At 38.3% G+C, this 17,018-nt stretch overlaps 1 protein-coding gene across 1 annotated transcript in view; it reads left to right on the plus strand.

Annotated features, from left to right (window-relative positions):
* The window catches only part of TOPAZ1 (testis and ovary specific TOPAZ 1), a 115,075-nt gene that overhangs the window by 59,404 nt on the left and 38,653 nt on the right, over window positions 1-17,018 (plus strand). Inside the window, 3 exon segments of the mRNA XM_046002152.1 lie at window positions 9,761-9,912; window positions 10,113-10,205; window positions 11,489-11,604. Of these exon segments, the coding sequence (XP_045858108.1) occupies window positions 9,761-9,912; window positions 10,113-10,205; window positions 11,489-11,604 (361 nt within the window).

Consider the following 17,018-nt stretch of genomic DNA (forward strand, 5'->3'; position numbering starts at 1 on the left):
TATTAGTTGACCATAGAGTTGAGTATCCGTATCTGGGCTCTTTATTCTGTTCCATTGGTCTATGTATCTGTTTTTATGCCAGTACCATGCTGTCTTGGTGATCACAGCTTTGTAATACAGCTTGAAATCAGGCAACATGATGCCCCCAACTTTGGTTTTCTTTTTCAGCATTTCCTTGATGATTTGGGGTCTTTTCTAGGTCCATACAAATTTTAGGATTGTTTGTTCCAGCACTTTGAAAATTGCTGATAGTATTTTGATTGGGACGGCGTTGGAAATACAGATTGCTCTGGACAGCATAGACATTTTCCCAGTGTTTATTCTCTGATCCATGAAGTTGAAATATTTTTCCATCTTTTTGTGTCTTCAGTTTGTTTCTTAAGTGTTCTGTAGTTTCTAGAGTATAGATCCTTTACCTCTTTGGTTAGGTTTATTCCTGGATTATCTATGGTTTTTGGTGCTATTGTAAGTGGAGTCAATTCCTTAATTTCTCTTTCCTTAGTCACATTGTTAGTGTATAGAAATGCCACTGATTTCTTTTTTTTTTTTTTTAAGATTTTATTTATTTATTTGACAGGCAGAGATTACAAGTAGAGAGGCAGGCAGAGAGAGAGAGGTGGAAGCAGGCTCCCTGCTGAGCAGAGAGCCCAGTGCGGGGCTCGATCCCAGGACCCTGGTATCATAGCCTGAGCCGAAGGCAGAGGCTTTAACCCACTGAGCCACCCAGGTGCCCCAGTGCCACTGATTTCTGTGCATTGATTTTGTATCCTGCCGTGTTGCTGAATTGCTGTATGAGTTCTAATTTGGGACTGGAGTCTTTTGGGTTTTCCACATAAAGCATCATGTCATCTGCAATGAGAGAGAGTTTGACTTCTTCTTTGCCAATTTGAATACCTTTTCTTTCTTTTTGTTGTCTGATTGCTGTTGCTAGGACTTCTAGTACTATGTTGGACAATGGTGGTAGAGTAGGCATCCTTGTCATGGTACTGATCTCAATGGGAAGGCTCTCAGTTTTTCCCAATTGCGAATAACATTTGCTATGGGTTTTTCATAGATGGATTTTATGAAGTTGAAGGAATGTTCCCTCTATCCCTATACTCTAAAGAGTTTTAATCAGGAAAGTATTCTGTATTTTCTCAAATGCTTTTTCTGCATGAATTGAGAGGACCATGTGGTTCTTGTCTCTTCTCTTATTAATGTGTTCTGATTGATTTGCAAATGTTTATCAACCCTTGCAACCCAGGGATAAATCCCACCTGGTCATGGTGGATAATCTTTTTATTGTACTGTTGAAACTTAATAGCTATGATCTTGTTGAGAATCTTAGCATCCATATTCATCAGGGATATTGGTCTAAAATACTCCTTTTTTTTTTTTTAAGATTTTATTTAATTATTTGACAGAGACAGATCACAAGTAGAGAGGCAGGCAGAGAGAGAGACAGAGAGAGAGAGAGAGAGAGAGAGAGAGGAAGCAGGCTCCCTGCTAAGCAGGGAGCCCGATGCTGGACTTGATCCCAGGACCCTGAGATCATGACCTGAGCCGAGGCAGTGGCTTAACCCACTGAGCCACCCAGGTGCCCCCAAATTCTCCTTTTTATGGGGTCTTTGCTTGGTTTGGGGATCAAGGTAATGCTGACCTCATAGAAAGAGTCTGAAAGTTTTCCTTCTGCTTCAGTTTTTTGAAACAGCTTCAGGAGAATAGGTATTTCTTCTTTGAATGTTTGGTAGAATTCCCCAGGGAATCCATCAGGTCTTGGACTCTTGTTTTTTGGGAGGTTTTTGATCACTGCTTCAATCTCGATACTAGATATTGGTCTATTCAGGTTGTCAATTTCTTCCTGGTCCAGCCTTGGAAGTTTATAGGTTTCCAGGAATACATCCATTTCTTCTAGGTTGCTTATCTTATTGGCATATAGCTGTTGATGATAATTTCTGATGATTGTTTCTATTTCCTTGGTGTTAGTCATGATCTCTCCCCTAATTTTATTAATTTGGGTCCTCTCTCTTTTCTTTTGAATAAGTCTGGCCAGTGGTTTATTGATCTTATTAATTCTTTCAGAGAATCAGCTTCTGGTTTCGTTGATGTGTTCTACTATATCTCGCATTTCTAATTCATTGATCTCTCCTCTAATCTTGATTATTTCCCTGCTTGTGCATGGGGTTGGCTTAACTTGTTGATTCGCCAGTTCTTTAAGGTGTAAAGAGAGTTTGTGTATTTAGGATTTTTCTTTTTTTTTGAGTGAGGCTTGGATGGCTATGTATTTCCCCCTTAGGACTACCTTTGCCGTATCTGGTAGGTTTTTGGACTGATCTGTCTTCATTCTCATATGTTTCCATGAATTGTTCAAGTGGCTTCTTTGAGTTCCTGGTTGATCCAAACATTCTTGAGCAGGATGCTCCTTAGCTTCCAAGTGTTTGAATTCCTTCCAAACTTTTTCTTGTGATTAAGTTCCAGTTTCAAAACATTGTGGTCTGAGAATATGCAGGGAATAATATTAGTCTTTTGGTATCAGTTGAGCCCTGATTTGTGACTCAGTATGTGGTCTCTTCTGGAGAAAGATCCATGTGCCCTTGAGAAAAGTTAATTTTCTGTTATTTTAGAGTGGAATGTTCTGTTTATACCTGTGAGGCCCATCCGGTCTAATGTGTCATTCAAAGCTCTTGTTTCTTTGTTGATTTTCTGCTTTGATGATCTGTCTGTTGCTGAGAGTGGTGTGTTAAGATCCCCTATAATGAACGTATTCTTATCAGTATGTCTCTTTATTTTGATTAACAGGTGGCTTCTGTAGTTGGTTGTTCCCATGCCTGGGGCATAAATATTTGTAATTGTTAGATCTTCTTGTTGGATAGATCCTTTAAACATGATGTAGTGTCCTTCTTTATCTCTTGACTAAAGTCTTTAGCTTAAAATTTAATTTGTCTCTTAAAAGAATTGCTACCCCACCTTTCGTTTGAGTCCCGTTGACATAAAAGATGGTTCTCCATCCCTTCACTTTCAGTCTGGATATATCTTTAGTTTCAAAATTCATCTCTTGTAGACAGCATATGGATGTGTCCTGTGTTTTTAGCCAGTCTGCTACCATGTGCCATTTTATGGGAGCATTTAGGCCTTTCACATTGAGAGTGATTATTGAAAGATACTTTTTATTGTCATCATGTTGCCTGTGAAGTCCTTGTTCCTATAGATTGTCTGTAAATTTCTGTTCTATATCACTCTTGGGTTCTTTCTTCTTTTTTTTTTTATTTTTAAAGATTTTATTTATTTATTTATTTGACAGAGATCACAAGCAGGCAGAGAGGCAGACAGAGAGAGAGGAGGAAGCAGGCTCCCTGCCAAGCAGAGAGCCCGATGTGGGGCTCAATCCCAGGATCCTGGTTTCATGACCTGAGCTGAAGGCAGAGGCTTTAACCCACTGAGCCACCCAGGCGCCCCTCTTTCTTCTTTTATAGAACCCCCTCCCCTTAATATTTCTTGTAGTGCTGGCTTGGTGGTCACAAAAATCTTTTAATCTTTGCTGGTCTTGCAAGTTCTTTATCTCTCCATCCATTCTGAATGTAAGCCTTGCCAGGTAAAGTATTCTTGGCTGCATGTTCTTCTCATTCAGTGCCCTGAACATGTCTTGTCAGCCCTTCCTAGCATGCCAGGTTTCTGTGGAGATGTGTGATGTTATTCTGATGTTCCTCCCTCTTTACATAAAGAATCTATTCTCCTTAGCTGCCCTTAAGACATTTTGTCTGAATTTAGGAGTTGAGAATTTCACAATTCCTCATCTGGAGGTCTTTCTACCCTCACTGATCTTGGAAGGTGTCCTCTCTGCCTCTAGGACATGACCACTTGTTCCATTCTGCAGATTAGGGCAGTTCTCCTCTAGGATTTATTCAACTATATCTTCTAGTCCTCTCTCTCTTTCCACCCCTTCAGGGATCCCAATAATTCTGACATTAGAACCTTTCATGGCATCATTTATTTCTCTAATTTTGTTTTCATGGCTTCTAAGCTGTTTGTTCCAGGCCTCCTCCTGATCCTTCTCTCTGTCAGTTTGTCTTTTAGATCACTAATTTGATCTTCTGTCTCATTTACCCTAGCTGTTAGAGTATTTGGATTAGATTGGATCTCATTGATAGCATTTTTAAGTTCTGTCAGATCAGTGCTCACTTCCGCCCTTAGAGATTCTAGGTTGCCACTAATGGTCTTCTCCAACCTAGCCATTGTCTGGATAACTGTTACCCAGCATTCTATTTCTGACATATTGTTTATGTCCATATCCAATAGTTCTGTGGCAGAGGTCACAGTCTGAATTTTTCCTCTGTTGCGTGTTCCTTCTCCTAGTCATTCTGGTGAGAGGGGGTTGAGGGGATGTATAGCTGAAAATGTCAACCACGATCCAGGCAAGGTGCACCCTGGAAAGTTTTGGTGTAATTGGAGTCACCACCAAAAAGAAAGAAAAAAGGGGGGGGGGATGGAAAAACAGCTTAAATGAGCCCCAAGAATAAGATTTATAAAGTACAAAAACAAAAATGAACAGAGAAAAAGACCAACAAAAGAAAAAGAAAAAAAAACCACCCCAGCCAAAATGAACCCCAAGAATAAGATTCATAAAGTACAAAAGGAAAAACACACAGAAACACTGACAAAAGAATAAGACAGGAATGTGGTTATAATCCCTTAATGTGGGTGATGAAGGGTATTCCACTTCTTCCTGGGTGTATCTTGATATCTTTTTAAAGGACTCAACTTTCCAGAGATACAGGGAAATTAAAACTGGTATATATATATGTAGGTGTAGTATTGAATAGGGAAAAAGGACTAACTTGAAGCTTACATCTATGTATATATATATTAAGAAAAAAAGTATATGTTTCGAAAAAATTCAAGTTAAAAGTTACTAAGTAGGGGCGCCTGGGTGGCTCAGTGGGTTAAACCTCTGCCTTCAGCTCAGGTCATGATCTCAGGGTCCTGGGATCGAGCCCCACATTGGGCTCTCTGCTCAGCAGGGAGCCTGCTTCCCCCCCTCCTTCCTCTCTGCCTGCCTCTCTGCCTACTTGTGATCTCTCTCTGTCAAATAAATAAATAAATAAAATCTTAAAAAAGAGGGAGACAAACCATAAATGACTCTTAATCTCACAAAACAAACTGGGGGTTGCTGGGGGGAGGTGGGATTGGGAGAGGGGGAGCGGGCTATGAACATTGGGGAGGGGAGGCGAACCATAAGAGACTATGGACTCTGAAAAACAACCTGAGGGTTTTGAAGGGTCAGGGGTGGGAGGTTGGGGGAACAGGTGGTGGGTGATGGGGAGGGCATGTTTTGCATGGAGCACTGGGTGTTGTGCAAAAAGAATGAATACTGTTACGCTGAAAAAATTAATAAAAAGGGAAAAAAAAAAAAAAGAAAGTTACTAAATAATATATTGTATTAAACATCTAGTTGAAATGGTAAGTAGGTAAAAAATAAGAACAAGAATTATGAGAATGAATTTAAAGGAAAAAAAAGTTGTAACTACAAATATACAGGCTGTGGTGCAATACCAGGAGCTTAATATATTATTTTCCCCTGATGTTGGGGTTTTACAGTTTTATGGGCATCCTATGGTTATTGTCCTCTTGTTCTTTCTGTTTGTCTTCTGGAGGCAGGGCCTGCTGAATTGTTTCTCAGTCAGTCCTGTTTGAGTCCTGTTGCCCTGCCCCCTATCAAGGGACTGGGCTTGGTGGAAACCAGTTTTTCAGGGTTTTGTTCTCTGGAGGTTTTGTTCTTTGGCGATTTTTTGTTCCTTTTCAAAGGGTCAGAGCAAAGAAACTCTCTGCACCCAGACCTCTGCCTCAGAGAAGAGCCACAGTCTGTTCCTCTCTGAATGGTCCAGATCACATCAACCCTGCCTCTGCAAACTCCGTTGAACACTGCAACCTCCCACAGCAGTGTACACTGCAGTCACCATCTCAGTGGTCACTCGAGGCACCCACTTGTCTCTGTACCCCTGTGCCACCAAAACTGAGCATAATATTGGTCGGGGTGAGCTTGGTGCTGGTGGCTGCCATTCCTGGGATCACTGACTGAAGCCCATGGCCATGCCGGTACGCTCAGCTCCCATGGCAGTGGAGGCAGCGGAGGCAGCTGTGGTGGCCGCAGACCCGGGGACTGCCAACTGGAGCCCATGCTGGGTTCTCCTATGTGCGGATGGGTGCTGGCTGTGGCTGTCTTGGGATGGTGGGCTTAGGTCCATGCCTGCCACTGCCCAGTCCCATCAATTGTCCCTTAAGTCCCTTTGTTCTGTTTGAGTGCTGTTATTAATCCCTTTCTGTCTCGCAGCCACTGATCTCCAAGCTAATGCTGGTCACCAAGCGCAGGGCACTTTCTCATTGGTGCATTACTTTCCATTGGGTTGGTTCTGGTGACTCCCTCCCCCCTCTTTGTATCCTCTGATATCAGTCTATACACTTCCAACTCCTCTGTACTTCTCCACTAATGATTCTCTGCTCCTGTAGAGATCCAGAAGAGTATATCTTTACATCTCAGACTGTTTTCATGGGTGTTCAGAGTGCCCTGGTAGATATATAGCTCACTTCAGGGGACCGGTTGAAATAGGGTCTCCTACTCTTCCACCATCTTGCCCCTCCCTCCAAAGATTTTATTTCTTGATTGATCTTTTGCTTAGAGGATCTATTGCTGAGAGTGGAGTGTTGAGGTCTCCTACTATTACTGTGTTATTATCAATATTTCTCTTTATTTTAGTTAATAGTTGGCATATGTAGTTGTCTGCTCCCATGTTGGGGGCATAAATATTTACAGTTGTTAGATTCTCTTGTTGGACAGACTCCTTTAGCATGATATAGTGTCCTTCTGTAATATCTCTAACGGCAGCCTTTAGCTTACAATGTAATTTGTCTGATATGAGAATTGCTATTCCAGCTTTCTTTTGAGGTCTGTTGGCATGAAAAATGATTCTCCATCCATTCACTTTGAGTGTGGATATATATTTAGGTTAAAAATGCATCTCTTGTAGATAGCGTATGGGTGGATCATGTCTTTTTATCCAGTCTGCAACCCTGAGCCTTTTCATGGGAGCCTATAGGCCATTCATTTTGAGAGTGATTATTGAAAGATACGATTTTATTGTCATCATGTTCCTGTGAAGTACTTGATTCTACAGAGTGTCTCTGTAAATTTCTGATCTATATCACTCTTGGGTTCTTTCTTCGTTTATAGAAGCCCCCCTTAATATTTCTTGCAGGGCTGGCCTTGTGGTCACATATTCTTTCAGTTTCTGCTGGTCTTGGAAACTCGTCTCTCCATCCATTCTGAATGATAGCCTTGCTGGATAAAGTATCTTTGGCTGTATTTTCTTCTCTTTTAGTACCCGAATACGTCTTGCCAGCCATTTCTGGCTTACCAAGTCTCTGTGGACAGATCTGACATTATTCTGATGTTCCTTCCTCTGTACATAAGAAATCTCTTCCCTCTCACTGTTTTCAAGATTGTTTCCTTGGATCTAAGATTTACAGTTGTACTATTATATGTCATGGCGTTGGTCTGTTCTCATTGATTTTTTGCAGGGGTCCTTTCTGCCTCTTGGACATGAATGTTTATTTCCTTCCCCAGATTAGGGAAATTTTCATCTACGATTTGCTGAAATATATCTTTTAGACTTCTCTCTATTTGCACCCCCTCAGGATTAACAATAATTCTGATATTGGAACGTTTCATTGAGTCACTAATCTCTCTGTTTGATTCCTTGGATTTTAGTTTGATTTTCCTATGTCACCTTGATTTCCTTTTCTGTAATTTTATCCTCTATCTCACTAGTTGATTCTTCTGCCTCGTTTACCCTGTCAGTCAGAGTATCCAGCTTAGACTGCATTTCATTCACTGTATTTTTACATTTAGCCTGATTGGATCTCATTTCTGCCCTTAGAGATTCTACATTGTCATTAATATTTTTCTTAAGCCTATATATCATCTTTATATTTGCTACTCTGAAGTCAATTTCTGACATCTTGGTTATATACATATCCATTAGTTCTGTGGCAGAGGCCACAGTCTCTGAATCTTTCCCTTTTTTGGGGTTCCTCCTCCTAGTCATTCTGTTGAGAGTTGGTTGAGGGAATATTCAGAGTCCAAATTATTGACCACAACCCAAGCAAGATACACCCGTTTTATAGAGACCTTAGGGTTGTCGGCCTCTTGTTCTTCCACCCTGTCTTCTGGGGAAGGGGCCTGCTGCGCTGTTACTCAGAAAACCCTGTTTAGGCAGAGTCGCCCTGTCCCCTGTGGCAGGGAGGGGCTCAGTGAAAACTGTTTTGGGGGGCTTTTGTTCTCTGGAGGCTTTCCCTGAAAGTTTTCTTTGTCTCTTCTGAGAGAGCAGAAGTGACCATATCCAAACCTCTGTCTCAGAAGAGCAAGATTGCAGTCTGCTCTTCAGGGAGCCCTCCTGGCTACACTGTGTCCTTTTCTGTCTGTGCTGCTAACCGCTGCAGTGACCTGGATTGTGTGCCCCACAGCAGCACTCCCAGCCCTTGATTACTGGTCTGGGTATGTCTCTGCCCTTTGTGCTTCCGAAATCTCAAGCCGTACCTGATTTGCCTGTGTGCCCCCACAGCTCTAGGTTTTTGTCTGAGAGGTTGCCTTAAGGTCCTTTCCCCACGGCTATTGGTCTGTGAGTCTGTACCCAGTTCCCAGCCTGGGTGCTTTTGTACTCCAGTGGTGCAGGATCCTGGAGGCTCCCACCGCCTTCTGTTTATCTTCAGATATCTGCCCAAAGAATCACAGCTCCCTGCTTCATACCTAGAGACCAACCCCTGGAGATACTCTGTTTGTAGAAAGCCAGATATATCTTCTTATAACTCAGGCTGATTTTGTGGGTATTCAGAATGGTCTGGTAGAGATCCAACTCAGTTCAGGGGACTGGTTGAAATAGGCTCCCCCAGTCCTCTGCCATCTTTTTGTAGGTCTCTAATTTTTCTTATTATACTATTGAACTTTATCACTAGCTCTTGATTCCCAAGCAGCGCCATGTAATCCAGATAGTAATAAGTATTTGGGGCAGAAATAATTACACAAAAATAAAACCCAAAGTAATTTTTATTAAGGCAATTTCAGATAAGGTGTAGAGATTTTGACCTGCAAAATTTTGGAATGGGGAAAATAATCACTGATTGATCCCTTAAAGTTAAAATAATTTTACTAAAATTAATGGGGAAAATTAGAAGTGGTTTAAGTGTTACATAGAAAATGTATTAAGGAATTGAACTGACATTAAGAAATTACTTTCTCAAAGTAAATTAGTCCGTGTACTTTGTAGTAGAATGTTCACAGTCATAGATTGGAATAAAAAACATCCCTAGGATGATTTTAACCCCACATGTTGGTGGGATTAAAATAAGAAGAGGTGTGTGTGAGAAGAGCCTACAACCATCCCTAAATTATACAGCTTCTCTTCCCTGACCAAGTTGGGCCTGAAGAACCCCTGAGAGTATGGTTCCCTCAAAATGCCTATTGAGACCATGTTGTATGAGGACACTTTGGCCTTTTTCTTGTAGTTAGCACATGAGTTAGCTCTCTGTCTAGTGCCTGCTGTCCTTGGTTGATTTCAAATGTTATTGTTAACTTTTGCTTTACTTTCATTAAATGTTGCTGATATGGAAATATACCTTTCAAGAAGATGAATTTATGCTGCTTAACCTTTAAATAAAGAAAATTTGTCTCGTTTAAGAAAGATAAATATCTTAAAATCAGCAAGTGACTTTTATATGTTTTTATTTTTAGTAAACACATTTATGGATTACTACCGAAAATTTCCACCGGGTATACACTTTGATTTACAAGTGCTAAATGACCTTCTAAATTCTTTACTCAAACATTGTTTATTGAAAGAAGTATTTCAGGTAGTGAACCTCAGCATAATGGTTAAAATGCTGGTAAGTAAACTGAAAATATACTCTTTTTAATATTATAAGTGGATTTCTCTGTTATATTTCTTATTTGTATAATTTAGCAGTTAAACTTTTGTGTTTATTGTATACTTCCTAGAGAACACTTGTGTATTTCAGAATAAATGAATTTGAGAAACTTAAGGTAGAAGACATTAAAATGAGTGTAAATTTTTTGTTTTATCCAGCCTGCTCTGAAAATATTACTAAAAATATTTGAACACGTGGCAACTATGAAATTAAGGAATGCTGTACCTGCTTTAATTGATATATTTTGCAAGGTATGCTTTACTTTAATCTGTTTTATTCTCTGATAGTGAATAACTTAAAAAATAATTATTTCCACTTATACTCTTAAACTACCTCTTACTCACATTCTTGATGCCAAAGAATTATATTTTCAGAATTTTTTTTTCTCTTGAAATAAGATTTATAAGCATATTCCAGTGACTGATAGGCCTTCCCCTTAGATAAATCATTCCAAGCACTCCAGGTGACTTCTTTCTGATTTATGAGGTCATATCTACACCTTAAAGATGATTAAAGAAAACTTTTTATCCAAAAGTTATGAGTTCATTTATTAACGAAAATAAATACAAAGATCAATATAAAAATAAAAAACCATGACCAAAACAAAGAAAGTACATAGGGAGAAACATGGAGGTTCTAGGAATTGATTTTATATTTGGCACTAAACAAAAAGATAAAAGAATTTTTATGGCTTTTTGAAGATATATTAAAATTTGTGCTTTTGGATACTTACTGGTATTTAGCATTGCCCAACCATCCATTTCAGAACAGGCTAATATCAAGAAAACTTCCCATTTTCTTTGAGGAGCAGCATTAGAACCACTATAGCAGAATATACAAATATTTCAGTGAACACCTCCAGGTCCACATTACAAAACTTGACAGAATTACCTGTCTAGAAATTTTTTGAACTAGAAATTACTGATCACCACTAGTAGTTTTAGAAAATCTCAGTTTGATACTTCTCAGGAAGTTACAATCTGGGATGAAATGTAAACACAAGTGCTAGTAAGCTAAAGACAAAATGAGTATCAAACAAAAGGTAGGGGTGATAAATTCATTGAGACAACTTGGAAAACAGAATATTCAGGTTTTGAATTCAAACATTATTTTCATGTTCACTTTAAATTCTTGAAGTAGGGTGTTTTACTGTGGTTCTCAAATATTGGAAGAAAATATGCTTTGGGTTTTTTGTTTTTTTTTTTAAGATTTTATTTATTTATTTGACAGAGAGAGAGATCACAAATAGGCAGAGAGGCAGGCAGAGAGAGAGGAGGAAGCAGGCTCCCTGCGGAGCAGAGAGCCCAATGCGGGGCTCGATCCCAGGACCCTGAGATCATGACCTGAGCCGAAGGCAGCAGCTTAATCCACTGAGCCACCCAGGTGCCCCTGCTTTGGGTTTTTAAAGTGAACTTTAATTCCACTTGACTCCTTGTTTCATTTTTTTTTAACCATTCTCATAGTTGTTACATTACTGATTTTCAAGCTCTCGTATTTGTATAGGAATGACTCCTTTTTTTTTTTTCCTCTGTAGTTTGTTGAAGCTGGGATGGTATTTGATGCAGAACACTTTAACTATATTGTCAAGCTCTTATACCAACTACAGGCTTCCCAACAAGAAATAACTGCAGTTCTGGAAATGAAATCCAGGTAAGAAAAGTCATTATAATTAAGGTTACATTATATATATATATATGATGTATATGTGTGTATATATATACACATACATATATAATGTATACATACATTATATATATATACACATACATATGTATATTTTTAGGGACTTACAAAAGTTGAAAGCAAAGCACTTATTTATCACTATTCATATTCGAAACATCTTGATAGTGGCCCACCATAAGCCCTTCTCCCATCTCTTGACTATGTCCTAGTCACATTGTCATTAATTGGGCTGCCTCTAGACAGCCTTTCTGGTCAGCCTCACCAAATCTTTCTCAGTACTTGATTCATCTCAGTGCCTGGCACATCTAGTGTAAATGGAATCTCTTATCCTCTGTTTCAGAACTAAATTATACTTAATGCACTCTCTTTTATGTGTATGAATTACCTTAATTCTTTTCTTTCTTTCTTTTCTTTTCATGTTAGCTAAACAAAATACCTTAATGCTTCTTCATTCTTTCTCTCACTTGTTCACTTTCTCTATATGGCTTATGGGCCTCCCAAGGCCTTTTTATTTGGAAACCTATGATAATTATGAATAGTATCATAATATACCCATATTGAGAAAAAGGAAAACCATGACTTCTACAGAAATTTTAATTAAACTGTTACATACATAGTATTACTAATTTTAAGTATTTAAAGGAACCATGACTTTTTAATGAAATCATATTTGATAAAGTACAAATAATATCAACCAGTAAAGTCCTTGAGAATGCCTAGAAAGCTCCTTTGTACAGCTTCTACAACTGTTGTCATCTCATTTCTCATTATCTTCTAATAGAGAGGTTTTCAGACTTCTTGGTTCGTAGTGTTCGTAGGCCGAAAGAAGGACATTAATGGTCTTATTTATTAAGCAGTTAGATCCAAACAAGTCGATAGTAACAGTTTGATGGTATCTGACAGAAGGTGCTTTGAAAATTTAAAATAACCTGTGGAACTCCTCTGAATTTGCATTAGTGCCCTGGATGTCATGGTACACAGCTAGGGAATTGCAGTGATTCTGCTAAGTGATGCTGTTTCCTTTGAAGCACCAGTGTTGAAGATATATTTGACTTTTTCAAGTTCTGTGGGTTTTTTCATTTCTTTAACTATTAACATTTAGGTTGTCTACAAAAATTATAATACTATTTAGGTTAAATAGATTTTTGGGACTACCTAAGAAATAAGTTTTTGTGAGAAAAATACAATTTGTCTAGCACAGATTTCTGAGATATAATCAATTTATAATAATGAAAGTACACTGATATTTTTTTCCAAATGTTAAGTCATTATTCTCCTGATCCATATGGCATTTTGGACAGTGACACCTATGACAGAGAGCTCAGATGGCTAGCAGATGTTCGTCTCTGTCAGACTGAGTAGCATCTGGCACAAGGGAAATGTGCCCTTCTAGATGCAACAGGAGCAGCACTACCCTGTATCCAGTATAGCTACACAACTCCACCTTTCAGGCAATGATTGGGAAAAGGATCTCTTGACTCCAGAACAAACCAGACTTAGTTTTCTAATTTTCAAATTGACATGATCACACAAATATATATATTTTTTAAAGATTTTATTTATTTATTTGACAGAGAGATCACAAGTAGGCAGAGAGGCAGAGAGAGAGAGAGGAAAGGAAGCAGGCTCTCTGCTGGGCAGAGAGCCCGATGTGGGGCTCGATCCCAGGACCCCGGGATCACAACCTGAGCCAAAGGCAGAGGCTTTAACCCACTGAGCCACCCAGGCGCCCCACACAAATATTTTTGTAGCTTATTTTATGACCCCTAATTCTGAAAATTGTATACATATACACTCTGCTCCTTCCTGTTCTCCCACTTCAAAAGAATTAACTAGTATTTTTTTTTTAATTTTTTTTCCATTTTATTTATTTTTTCAGCGTAACAGTATTCATTGTTTTTGCACAACACCCAGTGCTCCATGCAAAACGTGCCCTCCCTATTACCCACCACCTGTTCCCCCAACCTCCCACCCCTGACCCTTCAAAACCCTCAGGTTGTTTTTCAGACTGAGTAGCATCTGGCACAAGGGAAATGTGCACTTCTAGATGCAACAGGAGCAGCACTACCCTGTATCCAGTATAGCTACACACCTCCCCTTCCAATTTTTTGGTTCACCTCCCCTTCCAATTTTTTTTTTTTGATAAGCATATAGAGGAATTAAAATCGGTAGCCTATTTGATGAAGGACAGACTAGGATAATAACTGTGGGTAGTTAAGGGGTATGGGTTGTGTTTAGGGATGTGGACCTGGCCTCAATGCAAAAGGAAAAAAAGTTTAGTATTTATCATTTTATGTTCAAATTTTCCTGACATCCTTTGAAATAATTACCCTTTTCTGTGCTAGGGAAATGAGTTTTAATGAACACTTATACTTTGATTTTTTTTTTTTTTTAAATTTTTATTTATTTATTTGACAGAGAGAGAGGTCACAAGTAGGCAGAGAGGCAGGCAGAGAGAGGAGGAAGCAGGCTCTCCGCGGAGCAGAGAGCCGGATGCGGGGCTCGATCCCAGGACCCTGAGATCACGACCTGAGCCGAAGGCAGAGGCCCAAACCACTGAGCCACCCAGGCGCCCCTATACTTTGATTTTGATTATAGTTTTTAATTAGGTAGTTTATAGTTCATTAGAAAGGCTTTCACATTCATAAAGAATTCCAGCATATTCAGGATATCAATGAGAATTTAGGTGTGTTTATAATCTAGGATATTTAATATACATTTAATGACTTTAAAATTTTTTTTATTTTGAAATAATTTTAGATTTATAGAATGTTGCAAAAATTAGTATAGAGACTTCCCATGCATCCTTCATCTAGCTTCCTTTCATGTTAACATCCTACATAGTAAGAGTACAGTTATCAAAACCAAGAAATCGGTAGCCATAAAATCCAATTAACTGCACATCTCAGTGCATCCTAACTGGAGGTACATAGGGCCAACATATCTTGTTACTGATTATGTTAACCTTGATAACTTAGTTAAAAATGTTATCTGCCAGTTTTCTACACTGTAAAGTTACTGTTTTGTCCCTTTGTAACTAATATTTTGGGCAAAAGACTTTAACGTTATACATTATCTTGTTTCTCCTCAAACCTTTATACATTAATTTTAGTATTCATCAGGGGATCTTTCCTACAGGTTACTACTGTGGTATTTGCCCAAAGGTAATTCCGTATTTTCCCTATTTCTTCTACATTTATTAATTGGAATTTTGAGTAAAGAAGAGCTTTCCCTTCTCCATTTATTTATTTATTCATTTATATCAGTATGAACTCGTGGGTATTTATTTTATCTTATGGGTTATATATAATCTAATACTATTATTATTTATTTTTTTGGTTAAATTCTTTGAGATTTGACCTTTGGAAGTCCTTCAGGGTGGTTCCTATATCCTTTCATCATGTACTATTCATTTTTCTACCATTTTCTAATTTTTTGGAGCCACAGAGTTGTTTTAAGTTTCATCTTCTGTTTATCTTGTTTATCCGTTTATCTTGTTTATCTTCTGTTTATCTTGTCCCAACATTTGCAACAACTTAGGAGTCTTAAATGTGTATGCAGCAGACAACAGAGCTTCAAAATATGTGAAGCAAAACTGATAGAACTGAACAGATAAAACAGACAAATCTGTAACTTTAGTTGGAGACTCTATAAAATCAAATTACCAAAGAAGATAGCAAGAAAGGAACCAAGGAACTACAAAAATAGAAAACAATTTAACAGAATACCAGTACTGAGTCCTTGCATATCAATATTACTTTAATGTGACTAGATTAAATTTTCTAATTAGAAGAGTGTCTGGATGGATTAAAAAACAAGACTGCCTTCAAGAGACTTACTTTAATATGCTGCCTTCAAGAGACTTACTTCAACTATAAAGACACATTTATGCTGAAAGTGAAGGTATGGAAAAAAGCTATTCCATGCAAATGGAAGCCAAAAGAGGGCAGGCTATACCTTTATCAGAAAAACTACACTTCAAGTAACAAGAGACATGGTCATTATATTGTGATAAAGTAGTCAGGTCAAGAGGATATCACAAATATAAATATATATGTGTACCCAATATCAGAGCAGCCCAACACAGAAAGCAAATCTTAATAGGATAATTAATGGGAGAAATAGAAACCAGTGTAATAAAAGTAGGGGACATTAATACCCACTTTCAATAATGCATATGTCATCCAGCAGAAAATCAGTAAAGAAACATGTGACTTGAACTGCACTTTAGACTAAATGGACCTAATATACATATATAAAACTATTCCGACCAACAGGAGCAGCGTATATTTCTTCTCAAGCACACTCAGATCATTCTCAGGATATATCATATGTTAGTTCACAAAACAAGTCAAAAAATTTAAGAATATGGAATCAGCTATCTTTCCTGATCAATATGAAACTAGAAATCAAAAAAGAGGAACACTGGAAAATCCACAAATATGTGGAAATTAAACAACATACTCCTGAACAACCAGTGAATCAAAGAAGAAACCAAAAGCGAAGTAAAAAAAAATCTTGGACAAATGAAAATGGAAATACAACATACCACAATCTATGGGATTATAGCAAAAGCAGTTCTAAGAGGGACATTGATAGTGATAAATGCCTACATTAAGACAAAAAGGGTATTTCAAACCTAACTGTATGTACACCTCGAGGAACTAGAAGAAGAACAAACTGAGTCAGGTTAATAGAAGGAAGAAATAAAGATCAGAGGAGAAATGATTAGAGACTAAAAAACAATAGGAGAGAAAACAAAACTGGTTGATTGGATTGACAAACTTTTAGCTACACTGAGGAAAAAAGAGAGCAGACTCACATAAATCGAAATGAAAGACGCGTCATTACAACTGATAGCACAGAAATACAAAGGCTCTCCAATTACACACCAAATAATTGGACAATCTAGAAGAATTGAATAAATTCCTAGAAATATATAACCTACCAAGTTTGAATCATGAAGAAATGGAAAAATTGAACAGACCAATTTTGAGTACGGAGATTGAGTTAGTAAAACAAAACAAAAAAAAGCAACTCCCTGTAAAGAAAAGCTCAGGAATAGATGGCTTTACTGCTGAATTTTACCTAACAATTAAGGAAGAATTAATACAAATCCTTCTCAAACCCTTCTAAAAAGTTGAATGTGAGGGGCACTCCCAGACTCCTTTACAAGTCCAGCATTACTGTGATACCAAAGTCCGACAAGGATACTACAAAAACTGAAAATCGTAAGATGATACTTCTGATGAACATAGATACAAAAATTCTCAACAAAATATTATAAACCAGGGGCGCCTGGGTGGCTCAGTGGGTTAAAGCCTCTGCCTTCGGCTCAGGTCATGATCTCAGGTTCTGGGATCCAGCCCCACATGAGGCTC

The sequence above is a fragment of the Meles meles genome, chromosome 4 (assembly GCF_922984935.1).
Source record: "Meles meles chromosome 4, mMelMel3.1 paternal haplotype, whole genome shotgun sequence".
Taxonomy (NCBI): Eukaryota; Metazoa; Chordata; class Mammalia; order Carnivora; family Mustelidae; genus Meles; species Meles meles.